The following is a 26583-nucleotide window of genomic DNA, read 5'->3' on the forward strand; positions in this document are numbered from 1 at the left end:
AGGTTCATGTAAGTAATATCACAAGATAAAGTAAGGATAATTGTTATATCTTTAGTGCGTAAATTATCTAATTTCAAATGATCGATAGTTCGTGAAACGAAGTTGTAACCAATCATTAAGTGTTTGTCTCTTGTAAAGTTGTTGGTGAAAACAATAACTAAATATTGTTAGCACAATACATGTTAGTTTAATCTTTCCTTCTAAACAGTTTGACATCAGTCCACTACGTGTGGTTGGTTGTGTGGTTTTCTTATAGCAAAGCCACATCGGGCTATCTGCTCAGCCCACCGAGGGGAACCGAACTCAGTCCACTACGAGGAAGGAAGTTAATGGTACAAGCAAGTCACTTTACTGATAGAGATGGCTGATTTGGAAAGATTCCCTCTTGAAGTCATTCTAACTAATTGAATACGTTATTTTTTTGATCGCCCCCTGTGAAATCAGTCATCCGTTATCGGCCAGAGTGTAAGCTCATGACGCACCTTGCGTGTGGTTACCATAATCTCTCTCCCCACCTCAGGCAGAATCGCAAACGCTGTGAACGAAGCTATCAAACAATGGTTCCTTTGGGTACTAAACTACTAGCCTTGGGGCTCAGTTCGGTCTCTACTGGCTTCTGTAGAGATTAGAGCCAGTGACTCACGATCCCTGTGTGATGAATAAGTGAAAGAGATAGCAGGTCGAGAGTATAGATACCACATTTTCAAGTGCCACTTCTTGAAAATGAAGTGGCTATTTAGCCGCTCGTGTCGATGATTTTGTTTTTTTCATGCCTAATACTTTGGTCTTAAGCCTAATTTTCCTGTCACACAGAATGTTTAAGGTTCTTTATAGTCGTCTGAAAAATAATACTCCAATAACGATGGTTAAATCGTTCTTGTATCTAATTATTATTATGGTATTTGCGCAACCGATGACATCTGCTGGTGAAAAACAGGAACTTTCTTCAAAACAAGGTAATTTTTGTCTATAAGGTACTGCTAATTTAAACAAACAGAAATAATTTAACATGGTCTTTCATTCTTATAGCTAAGACTTGTCCTAATATATATATCTACAATGTTTTAACTTGCTCTGTTTTAAAAGCATGGTTACGTTAACATACCTAGTGGATACATGCTCGTGAGGATATTTCTTTCACGACAAGCTGTTAGTGTTGCTTACTTTCCGTATTAAGTATTTTTCTACAACCTTTAATATCAATCTCCGCACCAGTTACACGGAGGTAGTCTAGAGCTCATTGTTTGTTGTTGTTTTTTTTTGTTTACATAAAATAAACATTTTGCCTCAAATGGTCGTCCACCACAAGACAAAAGACAGAACGGTTTTACATCTGCCCAGATTCCGATCGTCAAACGATTATTCTGCTAACGATCTCTGAAGAAATATTTGTTTATCTCACCATTAAAATAATGTAAAAAGATGCAGTTACTAAGCAAGGCTTTAAACACCACAGCCTTCAATCTTATACACATATCTTATGTCGAAATCATCTTTGATGTGTTTTTGTTCAAAGTAAATATTCATATGTCAGTGTGACTAGGGCATGCTTAGCGACTAACAAAGCACTAGTTTGTTGGCTATCACTGAACCAAGTCTTCGTAAGAATTACTTTCTTACTTTACTGTTGAAAGAAAGGGCCCCCCGGTGGTTCAACAGTAAGCTAGAATTCGGGATTCGATTCCCGCGACAGATAGCAAATTTGCAGATTCATATTGAATTAAATAACAAATGAACAATACAAATGATAACAGAAAAATAATCTTGTACAATACATTTCTTAGTAAACGATGAATTGTCGATTTAAACAGAAATTCAAAACTAATTCCATTTTAAGGTTAAATTTAAGCAGAAATTCAAAAGTAAGTTTCATTTCAGGGTTATTTTTAAGGAATAATTCAAAACTAGTTCTATTTCGTTTTACAATTTGAGAACTTTGGTTCACTATAAGATTACAAATCCAACTATTCAACTGGTCAAACGTAGTTCGTTAGTTGGCGGTGGGTGCTGTTCACTACTTTTCCTCTAATCTATCAGTTAAAACTTAAGGACGGCTAGTGTAGATAACCCTTATGTAGGTTTAAGAAATTAATTATAAAAAAGAAAAACAAGACCGAAAAGTCGAAATGCATAATAAAGAACGGGGAAGGGAATATTTATCAGCTTCATTTCCCCACAAATATATAGTGACGTCACACAAACCTTAGTTGCTGGTTTCGCTAGTCCGATGCGAAGATGCACAGCGCAAAGTTATTTTAAAACTGGTGGATATGTAATCTAGCGCCCCAACCACCACGACCTTATGAAAACTGATTGTAATCTTATTAGTTGTTTCAAGGGCTAGAAAAAGCCCTTTTGGCGGCGGGTGCTGCTTACTGGCTGCCTTCCCTCTACTTAGTACTTCAGCATTAGAGATGGTTATACTTTGAGATCCCTGATCTGACACTTTTAGTCCAAGTTGGAAACTGCAGTTCTTACTTGAGGAAAGGTTTCTTGTTGAACACTGTTAGTCACGTTACACCTTCAACAGGAAACCTTTATTTATTTTACAGTATCACATAGCTTTAAAAACTTCTTTATAATAAACAGTTGTAGATGTTTACACGCAAAGAAGAGTGTTAAGTGAAGAACCAACAGAAACTATAGCTTTCGCGTGAGGCACAGAAACCAATGAATAATTTACGTCATTACGCATAGTGATCGATTGTGTAGTCAATTTTACAGCGAGTGTTGTTTGTGTTTCATTTTAAATTTCGCGCAAAGCTACACGAGGTCTATCTGCGCTAGCCGTCCATAATTTAGTAGTATAAGACTAGAGGGAAAACAGCTAGTCATCACCACCCACCGCCAACTCCTGGGCTACTCTTTTACCAACGAATAATGGGATTGATCGTACATTATAACGCCCCCACGGCTGAAAAGGCGAGCATGTTTGGTGAGAGGGGGATTCGAACCCGCAACCCTCAGATTAAGAGTCGAGTTGTTTTTTTTTCTCTTTATTCATCTCACCTCAAAGAGGGGGTATAAACAAAGAGGGGTATAAAAAAGAGGGGGTAGAACAAAAATACATGAAATAAAACACTAGTTAAATAATTAACATATGGAGAGAAAACATTACAAGATACCACCTTGTTAAAAAATTACAACAAAAGGTATAAAATGTATTAGAAAATATAAAAGAAGTAATAGTTAGCGGTAAGTATCTAAATCAAATTACACGAAAAACATTAATAAAACAAAGAAAACAATGGAACACTTGTGATAAAAAGAAAACTTGTAGAAAAGAATACACTTCATCTTAACAAAGCACATAACAGGTATCTTTGTTACTACCATTATAGTGATAGAGTAAATAAAACACTAGTTAAGTAATTAGCATATGGAAAAAAAAACACGAAAAAACATTGCAAGATACCTTGCTAAAAAATTACAACAGGTGTAAAATGCGTTAAAAATATAAAAGAAGTGATAATTAGCTGTAATTTTTAAATCCAAATACACTAAAAACCTTAATAGAACAATGAAAAGAATGGAACACTGTGATAATAAAAGAAAACTCAAAAGTAGAAAAGAACACATTTTATCTTAACAAAGCACATAATAGGTATCCGTGTACTCCCTTTGTAACCAACCTACCGTTATAGTGATACAATGAATAAAAGACTTAATGAGTCATGTAACACACATCTGTGATAATGTAAGTGTATATGGTTGCGTAAACGCACTTTATAGAACGAAATTAAATGAAGCTTGCGATTGCGTGCTAACTGAACAGACCTCGCAGATTGGATAACAAGCCGTGCAAAACTAGTTAATAAGCGAAAAATATTTAAACACCGACCAGGTAAGAGAGGATGAGATCCCACTAAACATGCTCGCCCTCCCAGCCGTGGGGTGTATAATGTGACGGTCAATCCCACTATTCGTTGGTAAAAGAGTAGCCCAAGAGTTGGCGGTGGGTGGTGATGACTACCTGCCTTCCCTCTAGTCTTACACTGCTAAATTAGGGACGGCTAGCACAGATAGCCCTTGAGTAGCTTTGTGCCAAATTCAAAAACAAACAAACAAACGTTATTTATAAAGATTGAACACAGAATTAATAATCGCCTTTCTTGCATTGTTGTAATTTCTTCTTGTTAGTTGAATCGCCTATTTATTTATTTTTTGCAGCTAACTGGTTGGAGGATATAATGACAATAACAATATTATAAAAATGTTCCATTTATTATTAAAAGAGATAAAAATGTTTAATAATTATTTCGAGTAATCTTTTATTAAAATTATTTACTTGATGACTTTTAGTTTAAAAAACAATATGCAAAAAAATTAATTTTGTAATTTTTCCGTTTTTATTTCAGCGCCACAGTCCGTCAGAATTGAAAAGGTTAACCAAAGCTCTTTTACCATCGTATGGAAGAGGCCAGTATTGCCGAACAATAAAAACCACAAGCTTTTAGCATTTTCAATCTCTTGTTTTCTCTTAGAAGGGGCTAATCCAGGTAAGGAGGCTAGAATTAAACTGACTGAACTTTCAGTTTGTGCGCATGGTTGTTAATTTCGTTATTAATATGTTTTCCTGTGGTTGTTTTTGACAGTTCCTTCAATTAGCTTTATTGAAATTCTTTCCTAATTACAAATGAACTATATAGAAAGTTTAGTGTTCTATAGGCAAATCAGCAAGACACGTGACAACTACCACCAATAAAAATTCGCGGTGGAAGGATATATTACGTGACGTAAGTAGTGTGATGTCACCAAAAAATTGTTCATTTTTTGGAAGGATATTTTACAGATGCAAAATATTCATGCACTTAAATCATAAATAAATGTTCAGATCAGAAATGTATAATTTCCAAGGTTAGAATGTCCTTTGTATTTAATAGTATTAGAAAACAAAGGAAAAGGGATCAGCTTCAGGTACCAAGACTATCTAAGAAGAGACTTGAAGCAAGTTGAACTCCAACCATGGTAAGTGAAGTGTGACTTTCTTAAACAGGTGAGATATCAAGAACAAAAAAGTCACCGGCAAAAGCCATAACGTGTCCCAGCTTAATGGGTATGGGTTCATCAAGACAACACTTCAAGTCATGCCTCCCGTTCAATCATCGCATACAGGTATTCATGTTAATTCATACAAAGGCATATTGACCAAATCATCAAACGCAGGGCTTATGGACTTCTGTATATTCGAACTCTTGATATAAGCGATGGGTAGTCGTATCATTTCATATTAGATGACTTATGATAAGTTCTCTAGTTGTAGTGTTGTACTTCTGACATGTCAACTTTATAACGAAGCCTTTTTACAATTGAAAATACGCTACAGTATTATTGTCAAAAGCCACGGTCGTTAGAAACAAGATAGTGGGGTACTTAGCGAAATGTACTTCAAAAGGATGTGGTTAAGTTCCAAAATATTTTTGTAACACATTCGACCCCCTATATATGTGTATATATATTATATAAACTCAAACTTTTTATACTTACCATAGAAACGTAATAATATTTAAAACAAGAACGTTTGACAGAACAAATGGTTGTTGATAGAGGGTCAGGTTATTAGTTTTTAAACAAATGAAAGAAATAAGTTGATTAATTAGGTTCTAACAACTGATGCTAATGAAGATTATATTGGATACTTTCATCCAACATTTAATCTGTGGTGGAAAGTGACAGAGAGTAGGATAATTCGGTTAGGACAATTAACTCTTGATGGTTGTATAACTGAAGTATTCGGAGGAAACTGAAGACAAGGTTGTTTCTGAGTGCAATGAATATAGACACAAATTTAGAGTTTGTTTAAAATTTCTATGTCAGAGGAGAGACAAATTGTACTGCCTCCCATTGCGACGTCCAAACAGATTGATGGTCTACGTGAGGGAACGAACTACGAAGTCTCAGTGTGGGCCGTCTACTCAGGAAATCACCGTATAGCAGCGCCATCTATAATAATCGAAACACAGTTTTCTGTTGCCACAGAAAAGCACCTGCCTCCAGAAAACAGTCCATTTTTAGAAAAAGGTAAGTAATTAGGTATCCAGTGAAATGATAGGTGTTTTCGCCCGAATAACTTTACCATAGTTTCTTTGGTCTTACATACACACACGAGCCCTTTTCTATAACAAGTACCTAGAAACAATTTGTTTAAACCCCAACTATATTTTTAATCCAGTTCTCGGTTTTTGTTTTAGAACAAAGCCGCATTGGGCTACCCATTGAGTCCATCGCGGAGAATCTAACCCCGAATCTTAGCACTGTAAGTTCAAAACTTAGTTGTCCCAGAAGGGAACTTCCATTTATCTGGAACGGAATAATTATTTTATTACAGGTACTTTTCTTTATCATAAAACAGATTCTTCCCCTAAATTATTGACTCATTTTTCTACATATTGCATTATGGGTAATTTTAATTGTTACCCCTTAAAACAATTAATATAAATGGTAAAACAACCAAAGAATTTCACATCTAGAATACATAAAGGATCTTGGTATAATTAGCTGGGTTATCTTCGGTATTATTATATTTATTTACATTTTCTGTTTTAAGGTTCCTAAAATAGATGTATTCATAAACCCACAAGCAACTTGGTGTGTAAATACTTTAAAAAAAATCACTTCGATTCATATTAGATAATTCCAGAAGTGATATATTTTCACTAATATTTGTTTCTTGAAATCAGTTCTTTCACAGACACACGGAGTTTTCAAACAATACATGACAAGACGTTCAATATCACACGCGTAAAAACACTATGTCACAGACGACCAACTTCACATCCGTAGAAACATCGGATTTTCAGAAAGTTTATTACGCGTAAAACCAAATTCACAAACGTAGAAACACGGAAATCTGAAACACTATCACACACTCAGAGACATAATTCTTCACACTATATCATAAATAGCGAAATAAGTGAAATTTGATCCATACCTGATGACGCATATTAATGTGAATTATATACGAATGGAATTATCTATTTCAAAACGTTATATTTGTTTCCCAAACCTAGGGGTCGCGAGTGCGGCAAACAATTTTGAACGTTCCGGTTGAGATACATTTTCAAACAAATGGGGTTGGCACTGAAAAAATGTTTAAAGGTTTCAAAATTAAACGGTTACTAGCAACGAATTAAATCACCACGCAAACATTTTCGATCAGTGCTAACGCTGAAGTTTAATGGTGTTATTAGTCATTTTCTTTATATCGATCTGTTATTACTGTGTCGCAAAATTTACGGTTGCTTCAAATTATCATCATAATTAATGAAGATGCTTAGTTTCGCTGTTGTTTGGCCTAATGTGCACTGTTATTCTGTAGAATGTAACTGTACGAAACCTGGAACTGTTGCGTGTACAAGAATTCTGAGCGTAGCAAAGTGCACCTGTTTCCCAGGGTTTAATGGAGACTGGTGCGAGCACTGCGTTCGTGGATACTTCCGCGATAAAAGGGGTGCAAGAAATGTCCTTGCACCAATGCAACTTCATCAGGAGAGTGTATTACAGGTAAGTTATTTCTTTAAAAATCTAATATTAATCAAGTTTAAACAAGCATATTACGTTAAGACTATTTGTTCGAAGTAATTTTATACTTCCCACTTCCGTTTTATCGACAGAATTCGATTTAGAACATTGTTCCATGACTCGCAGCAAGCATATACATTAAACTCTTTGTTTCTACTTCCCGAATTAAAAAAAAATTGTGAAATAACATCATTTAAAAATATGTTTTACTGTATTATTTCAGCTAAGATATCATTAACAATTAAAAATAACAAGAACAATATTTTTAGCCGCGGCATAACGGCTCATACAATGGATTTGAGGTTGTTGTTGGGTTTTTCTTTTTTATTTCAAGTACACACGTTTGGCGCATAGCTCAATCTATTGACCGATTTGAGATCTAGCTACAGCCGTAACCATTGATAGTTCCTTCTTGTCTTATCAGAATAAAGCCATTTCTTGCTTTTTATAGATCAATTTCCCAAGTATTTTAAAACATTGCAATGAAAACGAATGGTTTTCTAAATCACTTCGTCTGCTAATTAATTAATCTATAAATAAAGAAGTTTTCATTTAAAAATTCAGTATATGGTTGTTAAATTTAATAATTATTACATCTTTCTCAGACGACTTCGAAGAGATCAAATGTAAGGTGTGCCTTCCCGGACATCGTGGGCACTTGTGTTCATCATGTACGGCAGGGTATCGTTGGAACAACGATAGATGTATTCCTTCCAAGTGTTTCAGTTTTCCGCTCTGTATAAAGAACAAGAACCATCCAGGGTGTAGTGATTGTGTCTATTTGATGGACATACCACCTTCATCTACAGCCCACAAAACTTCAGGTAAAATGTACATTTTATACAAGTAAAGATTGGAACGTTTCAGCTTGATACGTCCACTAATACCACACGAAAATCCTGGTAAACAGTGTGTTCACCTGACTAGTGAATAACTGAAAACAGACCCGTGTTCACCTAACTAGCCAATAACTGACAACCGACTGTGTTTACTTAACTAGTGAAATAACTGGCACGTGATTCAACTGTTTTCATTTATTAAAGAATAAATGACACGTTAAAATCCATTGACACTTGAGCAGATAAAACGGCTGAATGTTTGGTACTGTTATTTATACTTAGGGTATCTTGTTAAGTGAGGAAACAATATTTTTAAACTATACGTGTACAATATAAAGCAAACCAGAATGAGCCAAACTTGTAGCTATAATGTAAAAATGTTTATATAGGAGAAACTAGAATAAATTTAATACATCGAGAAAGAATGAACCCAGAAGAAGGACAATAAACAATATTCCTATATCAACATTAACAGAGCGTAATGAAACCAAACCCATAATTCAAATTATTCCGATTTCAACATTAACAGAGCATAATGAAACCAAACCCATAATTCAAATTATTCCAATTTCAACATTAACAGAGCATAATGAAACCAAACCCATAATTCAAATTATTCTGATTTCAACATTGACAGAGCGTAATGAAACCAAACCCATAATTCAAATTATTCTGATTTCAACATTGACAGAGCGTAATGAAACCAAACCCATAATTCAAATTATTCTGATTTCAACATTGACAGAGCATAATGAAACCAAACCCATAATTCAATGTATTCCTATTTCAACATTAACAGAGCATAATGAAACCAAACACATAATTCAATGTATTCCTATTTCAACATTAACAGAGCATAATGAAACCAAACACATAATTCAATGTATTCCTATTTCAACATTAACAGAGCATAATGAAACCAAACCCATAATTCAATGTATTCCTATTTCAACATTGACAGAGCATAATGAAACCAAACCCATAATTCAAATTATTCCGATTTCAACATTAACAGAGCATAATGAAACCAAACACATAATTCAATGTATTCCTATTTCAACATTAACAGAGCATAATGAAACCAAACACATAATTCAATGTATTCCTATTTCAACATTAACAGAGCATAATGAAACCAAACACATAATTCAATGTATTCCTATTTCAACATTAACAGAGCATAATGAAACCAAACCCATAATTCAATGTATTCCTATTTCAACATTAACAGAGCATAATGAAACCAAACCCATAATTCAATGTATTCCTATTTCAACATTAACAGAGCATAATGAAACCAAACCCATAATTCAATGTATTCCTATTTCAACATTAACAGAGCATAATGAAACCAAACCCATAATTCAAATTATTCTGATTTCAACATTGACAGAGCATAATGAAACCAAACCCATAATTCAATGTATTCCTATTTCAACATTAACAGAGCATAATGAAACCAAACACATAATTCAATGTATTCCTATTTCAACATTAACAGAGCATAATGAAACCAAACACATAATTCAATGTATTCCTATTTCAACATTAACAGAGCATAATGAAACCAAACCCATAATTCAATGTATTCCTATTTCAACATTGACAGAGCATAATGAAACCAAACCCATAATTCAAATTATTCCGATTTCAACATTAACAGAGCATAATGAAACCAAGCACATAATTCAATGTATTCCTATTTCAACATTAACAGAGCATAATGAAACCAAACACATAATTCAATGTATTCCTATTTCAACATTAACAGAGCATAATGAAACCAAACACATAATTCAATGTATTCCTATTTCAACATTAACAGAGCGTAATGAAACCAAACCCATAATTCAAATTATTCCGATTTCAACATTAACAGAGCATAATGAAACCAAACCCATAATTCAAATTATTCCAATTTCAACATTAACAGAGCATAATGAAACCAAACCCATAATTCAAATTATTCTGATTTCAACATTGACAGAGCGTAATGAAACCAAACCCATAATTCAAATTATTCTGATTTCAACATTGACAGAGCGTAATGAAACCAAACCCATAATTCAAATTATTCTGATTTCAACATTGACAGAGCATAATGAAACCAAACCCATAATTCAATGTATTCCTATTTCAACATTAACAGAGCATAATGAAACCAAACACATAATTCAATGTATTCCTATTTCAACATTAACAGAGCATAATGAAACCAAACACATAATTCAATGTATTCCTATTTCAACATTAACAGAGCATAATGAAACCAAACCCATAATTCAATGTATTCCTATTTCAACATTGACAGAGCATAATGAAACCAAACCCATAATTCAAATTATTCCGATTTCAACATTAACAGAGCATAATGAAACCAAACACATAATTCAATGTATTCCTATTTCAACATTAACAGAGCATAATGAAACCAAACACATAATTCAATGTATTCCTATTTCAACATTAACAGAGCATAATGAAACCAAACACATAATTCAATGTATTCCTATTTCAACATTAACAGAGCATAATGAAACCAAACCCATAATTCAATGTATTCCTATTTCAACATTGACAGAGCATAATGAAACCAAACACATAATTCAATGTATTCCTATTTCAACATTAACAGAGCATAATGAAACCAAACACATAATTCAAATTATTCTGATTTCAACATTGACAGAGCATAATGAAACCAAACCAATAATTCAATGTATTCCTATATCAACATTAACAGAGCATAATGAAACCAAACCCATAATTCAAATTATTCCGATTTCAACATTAACAGAGCATAATGAAACCAAACCCATAATTCAAATTATTCCGATTTCAACATTAACAGAGCATAATGAAACCAAACCCATAATTCAAATTATTCTGATTTCAACATTGACAGAGCATAATGAAACCAAACCCATAATTCAATGTATTCCGATTTCAACATTGACAGAGCATAATGAAACCAAACCCATAATTCAATGTATTCCTATTTCAACATTAACAGAGCATAATGAAACCAAACACATAATTCAATGTATTCCTATTTCAACATTAACAGAGCATAATGAAACCAAACACATAATTCAATGTATTCCTATTTCAACATTAACAGAGCATAATGAAACCAAACCCATAATTCAAATTATTCTGATTTCAACATTAACAGAGCATAATGAAACCAAACCCATAATTCAATGTATTCCTATTTCAACATTAACAGAGCATAATGAAACCAAACACATAATTCAATGTATTCCTATTTCAACATTAACAGAGCATAATGAAACCAAACCCATAATTCAAATTATTCTGATTTCAACATTGACAGAGCATAATGAAACCAAACCCATAATTCAAATTATTCTGATTTCAACATTGACAGAGCATAATGAAACCAAACCAATAATTCAACGTATTCCTATTTCAACATTAACAGAGCATAATGAAACCAAACCCATAATTCAAATTATTCTGATTTCAACATTGACAGAGCATAATGAAACCAAACCCATAATTCAACGTATTCCTATTTCAACATTAACAGAGCATAATGAAACCAAACCCATAATTCAACGTATTCCTATTTCAACATTAACAGAGCATAATGAAACCAAACCAATAATTCAATGTATTCCTATATCAACATTAACAGAGCATAATGAAACCAAACCCATAATTCAATGTATTCCTATATCAACATTGACAGAGCATAATGAAACCAAACCCATAATTCAAATTATTCTGATTTCAACATTGACAGAGCGTAATGAAACCAAACCCATAATTCAAATTATTCTGATTTCAACATTGACAGAGCATAATGAAACCAAACCCATAATTCAATGTATTCCTATTTGAACATTAACAGAGCATAATGAAACCAAACCCATAATTCAATGTATTCCTATTTGAACATTAACAGAGCATAATGAAACCAAACCCATAATTCAATGGAGAAAAAAACCCAAACAAACTGGAAGTTAATTTTCTTGATTCTTCTCAGATAATGAAATATAGAAAAATTATCTTGAAGTATTGAATAAAAATAATGGAAATGTTGTCAGCAGATGGCATGAAATTCTTTAATAATAAATTGTATTTTTTTGTAATGGTATAAATAAGTGATTTTGGCAAAACAACACACACTTGAAGACGATACAGTGAAAACCTGTGAAGTGTACGACACTGTTTCCAATCTCATTGGACTTTTTTTTTCTTTATTCTGTACACAAAGTTATTTCTTCTATTGCACTTTTGAGACTGGGACTAATGTGGTTTTTAAAATTGTTTCCACATATCATCATTTATTACTATGTGTGGTTTTTAAAACTGTCGCACAGATTGACTGTTTTTACCTACTGATGGAGAACAGATACATGACATTTTATACCTGGTAATTTTTGTTTTTGAATTTTGCGCAAAGCTACACGAGGGCCATCTGTGCTAGCCGTGCCTAATTTATGAGTGAAAGACTAAAGGGAAGGCAACTAGTCATCACTACCCAGTGCCAATTCTTAAGCTACTCTTTTATCAACAAATAGTGGGATTGACCATAACATTACAATGTCCCCATGGCTGAAAGGACGAGGATGTTTGGTGCAATGAGGATTCGACCCCATGATCGTCACACGACAAGTCGAATGCCTTAATCCACCTGGCCATGCCAGGCCACCCGGTAATGACTGACACAAACTATTTGATGAAGAGAAACCCAATTGAAATAAAAATGTATCTCAAGACAGCTGATATGGGTATTAACACTTTTATTGGTAAGGAGTGAACAACGTTTTGACCTTCCTAGGTAATCTTCAGGTTTAGACACGAGTACTGATTTCAACTGCTAGTGTGTACATAACTCATATTTTTACCATCTGAAGAACAAATGGTTACACCGATTTATTTTGAAAACAAATGTATTACTTTTCTTTAATATAACCAGTTTGTACAGTATCTTATATTATTAAGATAAATATCTAAGCATGAAAGACTGGGGTTTTAATTCTGACCAAATATACGGTCTGAACAACCTTGGAAGTCTACAACGTTTCTCTCTCTCTCTCTCTTTTAACCTTTGACTGCAGTAATAAAAGCTAGTCAGCAGCATTGACCACCACAAAGTCCTTTAACTGAATAACTACAGCTAATAGAATGATCAGTTACATTAGGTCACAAATGTTATGATCCTTGGTGTATCATTAACCATTGGGTTATGGCAACAATAAAATAAGATGGATAAAACCACTTAGAGATTTGTTAGTTGACAAACAACAACTGTTTGAGATTTGTTAGTTGACAAACAACTGTTTGAGATTTGTTAGTTGACAAACAACAACTGTTTGAGATTTGTTAGTTGACAAACAACAACTGTTTATTGAGATTTGTTAGTTGACAAACAACAACTGTTTATTGTAAACGATCAATACCAAAAACTGCTTCTCTTCACCACCAGATTTGTCTCATTTCTCTTTAACATTTTTATCAAAATTTTTGAATTAAATTATAGAACTTAAATACAAAGTTATTATTCTGTTTCATCTGAATATATTATCTACAGTAATGTAGTGTTCTTGGTCTAGAATAACAACTACACATCTGTTGTACTTGTCACATTTTTGGATTAACACTTAACTCTGTTTAATGTTACAGTGAAATGCATGGTGGATCTCTTTTTTTTTTTTAAATGACTGATTTCAGAAGGAACAGTTGCTGATGGAACATTGCCATTGGTTGGTGTCATAGTGATTCTTGGGATAATCCTATTGATTGCAGTAGGTGCCACAGGTTACCACCTATGGTCACAACCTCACCTTAATATGGGCAAGGAACATGCCAACAACAAGAAGACATTGATAACATTTTCGTAACAAATAACAAACACATAAGCAGTCAGCAAACAGTGTCAACCCACGAAATGTTCAAGAAACCAGGTCTAGTAAGTGTATAACTTTGAGGTAAGAGGAAACATGTCTTAAAGTCTGTAAACAGTAGCAGTTACATATCTGCCCCCACAAAAGCTATTTATTTATCAATAACACTAAGACTACAGTACTATAAGGTTCAACAAAGTAATGTTTTAATAATAAACTTCTTAAACCTCAGTTTCATTGTGCACACAAACATGTATTTTAGTTCCATCTCACTTTGTAGACAGAACAAACAAACAAAAATGAGCACGATTTATGGCTTTACATTAAAAAAAATACTTTTCTTTCTTAATAGTGAGGGAATGGGACATCATATTTTCTAACACTTAAACCACCAGTACAATGCTAACTTATTTTATTCCATGAGTCACCCTAAGCCTTTTGTCAAATTATATTTACGCTATTGCAAAGAAATACAGCAATCTTAAAAATTAAAATTTTCTGTTCAATACAGCCATATAAATATTAAAAAAGATCCAGTGCCACGTAAAAATTCTAATAAACGACAGAGATTTGTTATTGGACACAAAACTACACAAAAAGCCATCTGTACTCTGCCCACCATGGGTATCAAAACCCTGTTTCTTGCAGTATATGACCACAGATATACTACTGTGCCACTATACAGTGCATTGGAGAATAAAGTGGGACTATATACGTGTTCAGTCAAGTTTCTAAATAAGCTGTCATGAGCAAAAAATGAGAGAGAAAAGAAAATGGTCAAAATGGTATTGACGATGGAGAAAGGGGATATATTTTACTTATACTAATGAAATATTAGCACCTCTTCACCAAATAGACTGGTCATCAATGTATATTTCTCATTACTGGAAAATCTGAAGTGTCATTTCTGTACACCCAAACTGTCAATGTTACGTTTCCTCCACCCTTGACTGTTGTAGTTCAAGTCTTCAGAGCACAACTCTCGGCTTGCATGTGGAATCTAATTTACAAGTACGATTTCCTAAAAAAAGATATCCACATAGCTTTTTCTTCTCCCCCCAAAACAATGTGCAACAGGTAGGATCCTCAGCAAGCAGGATAAACGGTTTACGAGGTACAGTAATGAGATAAGTTAAGCAATAACTAAAAGGTATTCATAAGGATATGAAGTGTTGAATTTCTCGTTATGTTTGTAGTCTGTTAATACTATTTCCATGTTCTTTTTAGAACTTATGCAATACCCGAGCTTGGTGTTCGAGTTATAGTGACCCCTAGGGTTCAGACACAAGCATTCCAATTTAGAAATGATGCCCGTGCTAACTATCCAAAAGCATCAAGAATATATTTTAATTGGAAAGTGAGCTATCACAGTTAGCCCATACATATGGGAGTGAACAGCCAGTTAAGTGAATCAAACCTTATACCCTATGATATGCATCCTGGCCTTTAGTGCAGAAAGCTTCAGTTATATGTAAATATATGTAATTTTCTATCCTAATTAAGGAAATAAAAATGGTTATCAATATCCTTCAATCATTTATATCATACTGAAGTGTTCACAGGTTATAAAATGTTTTGCTTCTTTTCAAATATAGAAAAGAAAATATCAAACTTCAGTAAATGATACAGTTACAAAACAAATAGGTTCGAAACCATGTTCACAACTGTTCGACTAATGAAGGTTAAATATTTTAAGATATTTTAAAACTTTAGTTCAACACAACTGACTTTAAAAATACAAAATTTGATAACATCCAATATTTTTTTGTTTGTTTATAAAGCTCAAAGCAGGATATCGGGCTACCTGTGCTGTGTCAACTGTGAGTATTGAAACCAGATTTCAGCACGAGTCCACAGACACACTGACATTCAATGCTGAACAATTTTTGTCATAAGTTTGCAAATGTATGGTAACACTGCTTAAGGTACACACCTAAATATTTAAAGCAAAAACAAAAACACAATCTTACTGTTCCCATTACACATAATTTGAAGATACCATTGGATATTAAAAACGTAAATAGTTTACCTAACAACAAAACTTGCTTCTGTCGATCTAACAAATTCCAAATTATCACATAAATTTGAGAAATGTGATAAAATAAGTAATTTGTTTTGTATAATACTACTGCAGTATCGTTCACCTGTTGTTCATTTGTAAATTGCAACTTTTATACAGATACCAGTGACTAATTAATTAAACTGAATTAATGAATATTAACAAAATTCTTTGTTATTTGAACATTAAATGCAATATAGTAGGAAGAGAAATGTCTTGAAACAGTGCAAAGTTTCATTCTTATTTTAATTGGATTTTACAAGTGTACAGAGTAGGAATATTTCTGTGTTACTACACTTTGTTAAAGGCACATTGATTAGATCCCCAAATAAAATAGTTCTTTACTCATTTTAAGAACTGCACAGTTATTGTAATTTTGTAATTTGAATAAACTAAACATATTTTATGTATCAGTGATTTATAAGTTTTGTGGTTGTTACTCTAAATGCAAATTTAACTTTCCCTCTGACACCCAAAACAAAGAATTTGGTATTTTTATCTGAATGCATCTTATGTGACACAGGGCTAAAGGGTCAGGCCAGAGAATCTTAAGATTCATACCTAATTTAGTACAGTTGACCAGAGGGAGGAATACAGACCACCAGTTCTTGATCAAATTGACCAATATTAACCCCCCCCCCCAGTCTAATATAAGGAGTGTGTACACGAGTGTGACCCTTTTGATACACAGTGCAGCATGCTAGTAAAGAGGCAACAGTTCTTGATCAAATTGACCAATATTAACAACACCCAGTCTAATATAAGGAGTGTGTACACGAGTGTGACCCTTTTGATACACAGTGCAGCATGCTAGTAAAGAGGCAACAGTTCTTGATCAAATTGACCAATATTAACAACCCCAGTCTAATATAAGGAGTGTGTACAGGAGTGTGACCCTTTGATACACAGTGCAGCATGCTAGTAAAGAGGCAACAGTTCTTGATCAAATTGACCAATATTAACAACCCCCCCCAGTCTAATATAAGGAGTGTGTACACGAGTGTGACCCTTTTGATACACAGTGCAGCATGCTAGTAAAGAGGCAACAGTTCTTGATCAAATTGACCAATATTAACAACACCCAGTCTAATATAAGGAGTGTGTACACGAGTGTGACCCTTTTGATACACAGTGCAGCATGCTAGTAAAGAGGCAACAGTTCTTGATCAAATTGACCAATATTAACAACCCCAGTCTAATATAAGGAGTGTGTACAGGAGTGTGACCCTTTGATACACAGTGCAGCATGCTAGTAAAGAGGCAACAGTTCTTGATCAAATTGACCAATATTAACCCCCCCCCTAATATAAGGAGTGTGTACACGAGTGTGACCCTTTGATACACAGTGCAGCATGCTAGTAAAGAGGCAACAGTTCTTGATCAAATTGACCAATATTAACAACCCCCAGTCTAATATAAGGAGTGTGTACAGGAGTGTGACCCTTTTGATACACAGTGCAGCATGCTAGTAAAGAGGCAACAGTTCTTGATCAAATTGACCAATATTAACAACCCCCAGTCTAATATAAGGAGTGTGTACAGGAGTGTGACCCTTTTGATACACAGTGCAGCATGCTAGTAAAGAGGCAACAGTTCTTGATCAAATTGACCAATATTAACAACACCCAGTCTAATATAAGGAGTGTGTACAGGAGTGTGACCCTTTTGATACACAGTGCAGCATGCTAGTAAAGAGGCAACAGTTCTTGATCAAATTGACCAATATTAACACCCCCCAGTCTAATATAAGGAGTGTGTACAGGAGTGTGACCCTTTTGATACACAGTGCAGCATGCTAGTAAAGAGGCAACAGTTCTTGATCAAATTGACCAATATTAACAACCCCCAGTCTAATATAAGGAGTGTGTACAGGAGTGTGACCCTTTTGATACACAGTGCAGCATGCAACACTCAAGGAACAGAAATATCTCGGGACTTACTATTAATACATTGTAATTAGTTATGTAAACTTCAGAACTACACAAACGAATTAGGTTAAAAGGCATACTGTTCAGGAAAACAGCTCCTGCATCAATATTATACAAACTTAAAACAAATTGTAGAAGATAACTTGAAGCTCCTGGAAACTGATTTTTAAAAGGTTCATTAACCTCCAATCACACACTTACATAATTCTACAGAATTAAACTTTTTTTGTTTGATTGACATCTTACACCTTAAAAAGTTTTCAATGGATAAGCTCAGACTGTACATGAAGACCTGCTAGTATTACCAAACTTAAGAACAAAGTTTGTTTGTAACTTTTCCCCTTAGTTTTAACTTTCAAATAATTTCATATTTTAAATCTCAGAGAATGGACAAGTTGTTGTAAGGAAAGATGTTACAAATGGTTGGTTAAGAGTTTTAAATTCTGATGAAAATTTTAAATAATAAGTTGATTTTTTAAAAACTTATAAAACAAGAACAGTAATTGTCTTGTACCCCCAATTTACAAATGATTTAACAGTGACACCATTTAGGAGTATAGTGGTACTATATAAGCGTTGAGCCAAGTTTCTTTATTTAACTGCACACAAATAAAGAACTCTTGTCCTTGTTTAAGGAACAGCTATACAGTTTTATGTAGAAATCCAACAGATTGCATCAAAATCATAAGCAAAAATGTCAGGATAAACTTAAGAAAACCACTGAAGACTTTTGTTTAGATTCAAAGAATTTCCAATAGTAACACCACTGGTACATTAAAAAGAAAAGGTAATTTGTAAAGAACATCACTGTAATTTTTACACAAATTACAAGTTTACAAAAGACAGATATTAAAAGTTGAAGTGAATTAACTCTTTTTTACGTGATAAAATTACAAGTGAAACATTAAAACACCCAGATGTATAATGCTGATGATACAGAAAGAAACAGGGGCCTTCGGTCAGCTTATCATCCTTCAACTATGAAAGTGTTTTATTAACGTGTTTAGTATTCATAGATACCAGAAAACAGTACAAAATCATTATCACACCAAGTCTGCAGTTGAAAAAACACCAACACAAACTGTATTCAAACAGATCTTGGGCACTTTTTAAGGTACTATAATAAAACGGATCATCAACAAAGATCTCTAATTATACGATAATGATTTTGTATGTATTAAATCAGGGATGTAAATACAGATCATGTAATTGAAAAGAACAAATAAACAGACATTGATAACAGTAAACCCTCAATTTGGAAGTATTTCTAGCAGAATCTGATAAACTATTAAAACCACTTCTCTATATCTAAAACAACATAATGCTAAAAACAATTAGTATATATATATTTTTATATATATAAAGCATTTAAAATACATCTTGGCCTTACTGGAATTTATCTTCCAGATAAACATAGACTAGTTTCATGTCAACTTTAACATAACTCTACTTTATTATGATATAATAACTGTTTAAAAAGCACCAAAGTTCAAGAAGACAGCTAATTAAACTTCCAGTAATAAGATTTCTATGTCTTTACTTTCACGTGAAGTTTTGATGGGTTCTTTTACATGTCTGTTTAAGTAAAGAATATTTTCTTATAGTACACAATTACATTAAAACTTTAACTTCATCAACTTAGTTTAATAGTCTAACTAATTTGAGAAATAATCTTGAGGGAAGAGAAACAAATATTTCTGAGTTACCCATCTCGTCACATCAACCCTAATTCCTAAGACAAGATTTTATTCTAAAAGAATACTCACTATATGAAGAAACGTTGAACACGGAGATATTCACATCACATTTATCCTGTACATTATTCGATATCTTGACATCCTCTTCATCAGAAACAAAGGTAACGACCAAATCCTTCATACCAAACCTTCCCGAGCATGCAAACATTTTTTTTTTATTGAATGAAAGAAATAAAGTTTAATAATCGATGTAAACTTCAGTAGAGAATAACATCATGCATCTATAACTTATTTACTGAGTAAATAAATATGTTACAACATGTTATTCAATATTGGGTTACGAATTTGATATCAAAATCAACTTTCCAAGCTACTGTACACTGCTGATTTGCAACAGTTCCCATTAAGAGAGAGAAAATAACAGATACAGTAGTGAAAGGTTGCTGAAAAAACAACTAGATAGGAATTTAGGAGATTCTACAGGTTATTTAAATGTCAACTCTTCAACGGGAAGGAGGGGAGAATGATTTTTATTTACACCTTTGCATTCTGGTTTCTCAAAGACCAAGTCAGACTGACCCTACCGTACCACTTACATATAACATCAGTAACATAGTTTTCTTTAATAAAGCAGACCTTTACTGAAAACTGCTTCGTTTTAGGAAGGTACACTTCATGTATTTAAATTTATAGACATTATTACTTCTTTAGTATGTGGCTGGTCTCACTGGCTAACCCTGTGATCATTCGTTTACTGCATAAAACATCATCAAAATAGTAAATAAATATAAAGTTTTTGTAGAACTCCTGATTTATCTTATTTTTTAATTTATAAAAAAACGTTTTTCAAAAAAATAAAATACTCTTGTGGAGTTTTACAAAGATTAGAAGAAAGATATGTTTTAAAATGGCAAGGCCAAACACAAACATGTTTGTTTGGCTATGTGTTTGAGTTTTTCACTGAAATGTTGTAGGTATGGTAGGTAAATGGTGGTAACTTTATGATCTTTTCTTTCTGTTGTGGTCTTCTTCAAGGTGTTTCTGATGAAGAAGGAGGTGTAACCATTCTGTTTAAAACTCTCTATGATCTTTTGACATTCTGCTTCGATGGATGTCTTATTGCAAATGTTTTCCGCTCTCTTGTTTAGGCATTAGATTATACCACGTTTTGTCAAGGTTGGATGATAGGACTGGAAGTGTAGATATTTGTTCATGTGGGTGGGTTTTTTGTATACAGTTGTGGTTATTTGTCTTGCTTGTTTGCTGATGAGTACTTCAAGAAATAGTAGACTGTTTTGTTCCTCTATTGCCACAGTGGATTCTTTTGTCTATGGAATTGAGATGTTCTAAGAAGCATGGCAAGTTCTCATGACTGTGGGACCAAATAACAAAGGTGTCATCAACATAACGTCTGTAGAAACTTGGTCTACAGAAGACTTTCAAAACGTCATCCCCTATGCTGGTGTCTCCACAAGAAGCAGTTGCCGTCCATTTTGAAACGTTTCATCAGTTCATAATCTGCTCTATCCAATGGCATTTAAACTTTATCTGTAACTATTTTCAAAACTGAACTACAGTTAGTAGTGGTTCCAATCACATGCTTTAAAATCATAAAATCATAAAAACAGATTACTAATAAATTCAAAGAAAGAGAAGAAAATCTGCATGAGAAACAAAACTTCTCAAACGTTGACAGATTCTTAGTAAATATAAACCTCTGCTTTAGGATGGGCACATTTACAGGTGAGGCTCTCTCTGAAGTTGTGCAGTAAATGTAACAATTTATCTTTAAATTACACTAAATGTTCCAAAATGACAAAATGTCAATTCTATAAAAATGTTAAATCACATTTATTATTTTTACTTAAATTTTAAATACATCAAATGACTTGGAGGTGTATATCTTACACCTAATAGGTGCTCATTGATTCAGTAAAGCTTAATAACATAATATTTAATTTCACAATCAAACATATACTTGCTTGATTGTTTCCAGTCAGTTAAAACAGTAAATAGTGTACACCATTTCTTGCACTAATTCTAAAACAAGGCAAACTTTATTTACTTTCATCATATAATTATTATTATTATTATTTTTTTAATGAAGTGATGACTAAAAAACCACAATGATAATACAGTTGCTAGATGCTATTTTAGTATCACTAAACTGATAGAACAACAAATTTCTCATCAGAAAAGTCACTAACCAATAACCTTGGTTTTTTATTTTAAATTCCTAACGTACCTGAGCTGCAGTCACATTGATAAATACATTAAAAGTTCTGTTTGACTCGTACATTGAATAAAAATTACCCTCAAACATTTATATTTTCATTTCAAAATACAAAGGAGAATAAAAAAGTAAGCATACTGGTTAGCTGTACTTTGTCTGAACACTTTTAGTAATACATTTTAAATGTATAACACTTTTAGTTTATGGTCAAGAGCTGAAACTTGGTTAAGTCCTATAAAATATGCATTAGGCTTAGATCACTGAAAATACAAGTTTGCCCATAATTAAAATATTTACATACATCCAAAGTGTTGAAAGGAAACTCATTTGAGTAGCATAAAATGTTTTAAATTTCTAGAATGCATGCAACTAATTAATTTACTTTTTAGCCTATGTACTTTTCACATGTTTTATAATTCACTTTACTTGTTATAAGCACTTCTGTTAAACTTGCTAAGAATGATAAACATTTAGAGTATCCTATTTATAAACATACAAATAAAATAAAATATAAGCAAATTTGGTCAAAATCTTTCGAGAAAAATAATTCAGTGGAGTGAAAAAAATACACGTGTGACATTTTTATGTAATGAGAAAACAGCCATACATAATAATACCATTTTTTTCTTTTTTTAAACCAATTTAACCAATGTGTTAAACTAGGAAAACAAATTTACTTTTGAAACATGACACTCTAAGACAACACTTCTCAAACTGGGGGCCTACAAGTCACGTTGGAAATTTCACAAACAAATTAAAGAAAAAAAAATGTAGAATAACAATGTTTTTTCTTTAAAATTAGACTCATATGAAGTAAAACATTAAATTATGGAATACAGTTTTTCATGTACGTGAATTTTTTTAAAAAACAAAAACAATGACAGGACTAGAGGTCTGGGAACAATTTAAATTAAAACGTGTCCTCAGGACACAAAGGTTTGAGAACTACTGCTTTCAAATTTATATATCCATAATCTTCTCTTTGATTGTTTCATGAAACAGTTTTTTATTTGTATTCACTAGCTGAATTGGAAGCTTCAGTGCTAATTTTTTTTATAAACCTTTTACATATGGCAAGGTTTAACCTATTCAGTTCAGAAATAACTCGTCCAAGCCGATTGGTAACACAGTGCCATGGACGAGTTAATTCGTTTTCAGTAATACCTAACTTCAACGCTAGATGTCAGCACCATCATGCATTTGACCTACTTAAAAATTGTTTCACTTTCGATCCAAAATGGCATCACGAAAAAAGTTACAAAATGAAAAAGCATTAGAGTTGTATTTTAAACTTGGTTCAGAGTTGCCATAGCAGCTGAAACATTTGGCATTCAACAGGTTAATTAGAACATTTATATTATGCATACAATTTAATATTTGTTACACTTTAATCTACCTTAGTATTTTAATATGACTTTTAAAACAATCTACTAGCTCCTAAGTTACAAGAAATGTGAGGAAATTGAAAAAAAACTAAATTAACATAAGATTAAAACTGTAGAGGCCTGAGACAAGAATGATATAACCCTCTAGCCAATGCTGTTCTTTTTGTTTCAAGGTAGGCTCTCATTACAATCAGATCCAGCAGGCTTACTGTTCATCAGATGTACCATGTAAGAGCTGCTTAGATTGATGTTCATGATGACCACAGTGACATCCTTCTGCACATGAGAATTTAAGAGGTAAAGAGAACATCACTAAGTGGGCCCATTTCACAAGCAATTACCTGGAATTCAGATACTAATAATGTTTTCCAGTCCTTTCATAAAAAGTCCAATACTGAAACAAGGAACGGATGTTGTTTTGTCCGCTTAACATCACATCTCCAGCAACACACTAAACATATAAAAACACTATCTGGATCCCACTCTCCGCGTTTCATCTTCAAGTGAAAGATTTTCGAAACGTCATCCTCTACACTTGTGTCTCCACAACAGACAGTTGCCGTCCATTCTACAAAGTTTCATAGTGAGATATTATTGGAAATCAGATCAATTTTGTTGTTTACCCAAAACACTTTATTTCATTTTTGTGTGCAATAAGAAATTCATGTTTACCTGTGTAGTCCACACAGACACTGATCATAACTAGCATAATGAAACATACTTTCTTCCTGTGTAGTCCACACAGACACTGATCATAACCAGTATAATGAAACATACTTTCTTCCTGTGTAGTCCACACAGACACTGATCATAACTAGCATAATGAAACATACTTTCTTCCTGTGTAGTCCACACAGACACTGATCATAACTAGCATAATGAAACATACTTTCTTCCTGTGTAGTCCACACAGACACTGATCATAACCAGTATAATGAAACATACTTTCTTCCTGTGTAGTCCACACAGACACTGATCATAACCAGTATAATGAAACATACTTTCTTCCTGTGTAGTCCACACAGACACTGATCATAACCAGTATAATGAAACATACTTTCTTCCTGTGTAGTCCACACAGACACTGATCATAACCAGTATAATGAAACATACTTTCTTCCTGTGTAGTCCACACAGACACTGATCATAACTAGCATAATGAAACATACTTTCTTCCTGTGTAGTCCACACAGACACTGATCATAACTAGTATAATGAAACATACTTTCTTCCTGTGTAGTCCACACAGACACTGATCATAACCAGTATAATGAAACATACTTTCTTCCTGTGTAGTCCACACAGACACTGATCATAACTAGTATAATGAAACATACTTTCTTCCTGTGTAGTCCACACAGACACTGATCATAACTAGTATAATGAAACATACTTTCTTCCTGTGTAGTCCACACAGACACTGATCATAACCAGTATAATGAAACATACTTTCTTCCTGTGTAGTCCACACAGACACTGATCATAACCAGTATAATGAAACATACTTTCTTCCTGTGTAGTCCACACAGACACTGATCATAACCAGTATAATGAAACATACTTTCTTCCTGTGTAGTCCACACAGACACTGATCATAACCAGTATAATGAAACATACTTTCTTCCTGTGTAGTCCACACAGACACTGATCATAACCAGTATAATGAAACATACTTTCTTCCTGTGTAGTCCACACAGACACTGATCATAACTAGTATAATGAAACATACTTTCTTCCTGTGTAGTCCACACAGACACTGATCATAACTAGTATATAATGAAACATACTTTCTTCCTGTGTAGTCCACACAGACACTGATCATAACTAGTATATATAATGAAACATACTTTCTTCCTGTGTAGTCCACACAGACACTGATCATAACTAGTATAATGAAACATACTTTCTTCCTGTGTAGTCCACACAGACACTGATCATAACCAGTATAATGAAACATACTTTCTTCCTGTGTAGTCCACACAGACACTGATCATAACTAGTATAATGAAACATACTTTCTTCCTGTGTAGTCCACACAGACACTGATCATAACCAGTATAATGAAACATACTTTCTTCCTGTGTAGTCCACACAGACACTGATCATAACTAGTATAATGAAACATACTTTCTTCCTGTGTAGTCCACACAGACACTGATCATAACTAGTATAATGAAACATACTTTCTTCCTGTGTAGTCCACACAGACACTGATCATAACCAGTATAATGAAACATACTTTCTTCCTGTGTAGTCCACACAGACACTGATCATAACCAGTATAATGAAACATACTTTCTTCCTGTGTAGTCCACACAGACACTGATCATAACTAGTATAATGAAACATACTTTCTTCCTGTGTAGTCCACACAGACACTGATCATAACCAGTATAATGAAACATACTTTCTTCCTGTGTAGTCCACACAGACACTGATCATAACTAGTATAATGAAACATACTTTCTTCCTGTGTAGTCCACACAGACACTGATCATAACTAGTATAATGAAACATACTTTCTTCCTGTGTAGTCCACACAGACACTGATCATAACTAGTATATATGAAACATACTTTCTTCCTGTGTAGTCCACACAGACACTGATCATAACTAGTATAATGAAACATACTTTCTTCCTGTGTAGTCCACACAGACACTGATCATAACTAGTATAATGAAACATACTTTCTTCCTGTGTAGTCCACACAGACACTGATCATAACCAGTATAATGAAACATACTTTCTTCCTGTGTAGTCCACACAGACACTGATCATAACTAGTATAATGAAACATACTTTCTTCCTGTGTAGTCCACACAGACACTGATCATAACTAGTATAATGAAACATACTTTCTTCCTGTGTAGTCCACACAGACACTGATCATAACTAGTATAATGAAACATACTTTCTTCCTGTGTAGTCCACACAGACACTGATCATAACTAGTATAATGAAACATACTTTCTTCCTGTGTAGTCCACACAGACACTGATCATAACTAGTATAATGAAACATACTTTCTTCCTGTGTAGTCCACA

The 26583-nt window shown here is 33.4% G+C and overlaps 1 protein-coding gene and 1 long non-coding RNA gene across 2 annotated transcripts; one reads left to right on the plus strand and one right to left on the minus strand.

Moving 5' to 3' along the window:
- The first annotated feature begins 545 nt into the window (after positions 1 to 545).
- On the plus strand, positions 546 to 16131 carry LOC143245937 (uncharacterized). Its single transcript, XM_076492189.1, has 7 exons — positions 546 to 956; positions 4359 to 4499; positions 5818 to 6021; positions 8127 to 8345; positions 14064 to 14229; positions 15464 to 15593; positions 16018 to 16131. Exons 1-7 carry the CDS (start codon positions 770 to 772, stop codon positions 16129 to 16131), a joined length of 1161 nt encoding a protein of 386 aa, XP_076348304.1. The 5' UTR covers positions 546 to 769.
- Positions 16132 to 18770: 2639 nt separating this feature from the next.
- On the minus strand, positions 18771 to 21933 carry LOC143247640 (uncharacterized). The gene is made up of 2 exons (XR_013026627.1): positions 19990 to 21933; positions 18771 to 19201 (listed from the first exon to the last, which is right to left on the minus strand). It is a non-coding gene; the product is annotated as an uncharacterized LOC143247640 (long non-coding RNA).
- Between the last annotated feature and the right edge of the window lie 4650 nt (positions 21934 to 26583).

The sequence above is a fragment of the Tachypleus tridentatus genome, chromosome 3 (assembly GCF_004210375.1).
Source record: "Tachypleus tridentatus isolate NWPU-2018 chromosome 3, ASM421037v1, whole genome shotgun sequence".
Lineage (NCBI taxonomy): Eukaryota > Metazoa > Arthropoda > Merostomata > Xiphosura > Limulidae > Tachypleus > Tachypleus tridentatus.

Bases quoted from the DNA above. Each gene is read 5' to 3' on its own strand.
- LOC143245937 (XM_076492189.1), top strand. From the start codon at position 770: ATGCCTAATACTTTGGTCTTAAGCCTAATTTTCCTGTCACACAGAATG. The intron at 6,022-8,126 runs GTAAGTAATTAG...CATCTTTCTCAG, and splicing joins CAGTCCATTTTTAGAAAAAG to ACGACTTCGAAGAGATCAAA. The intron at 14,230-15,463 runs GTAACAAATAAC...TGTTCTTTTTAG, and splicing joins AAGACATTGATAACATTTTC to AACTTATGCAATACCCGAGC.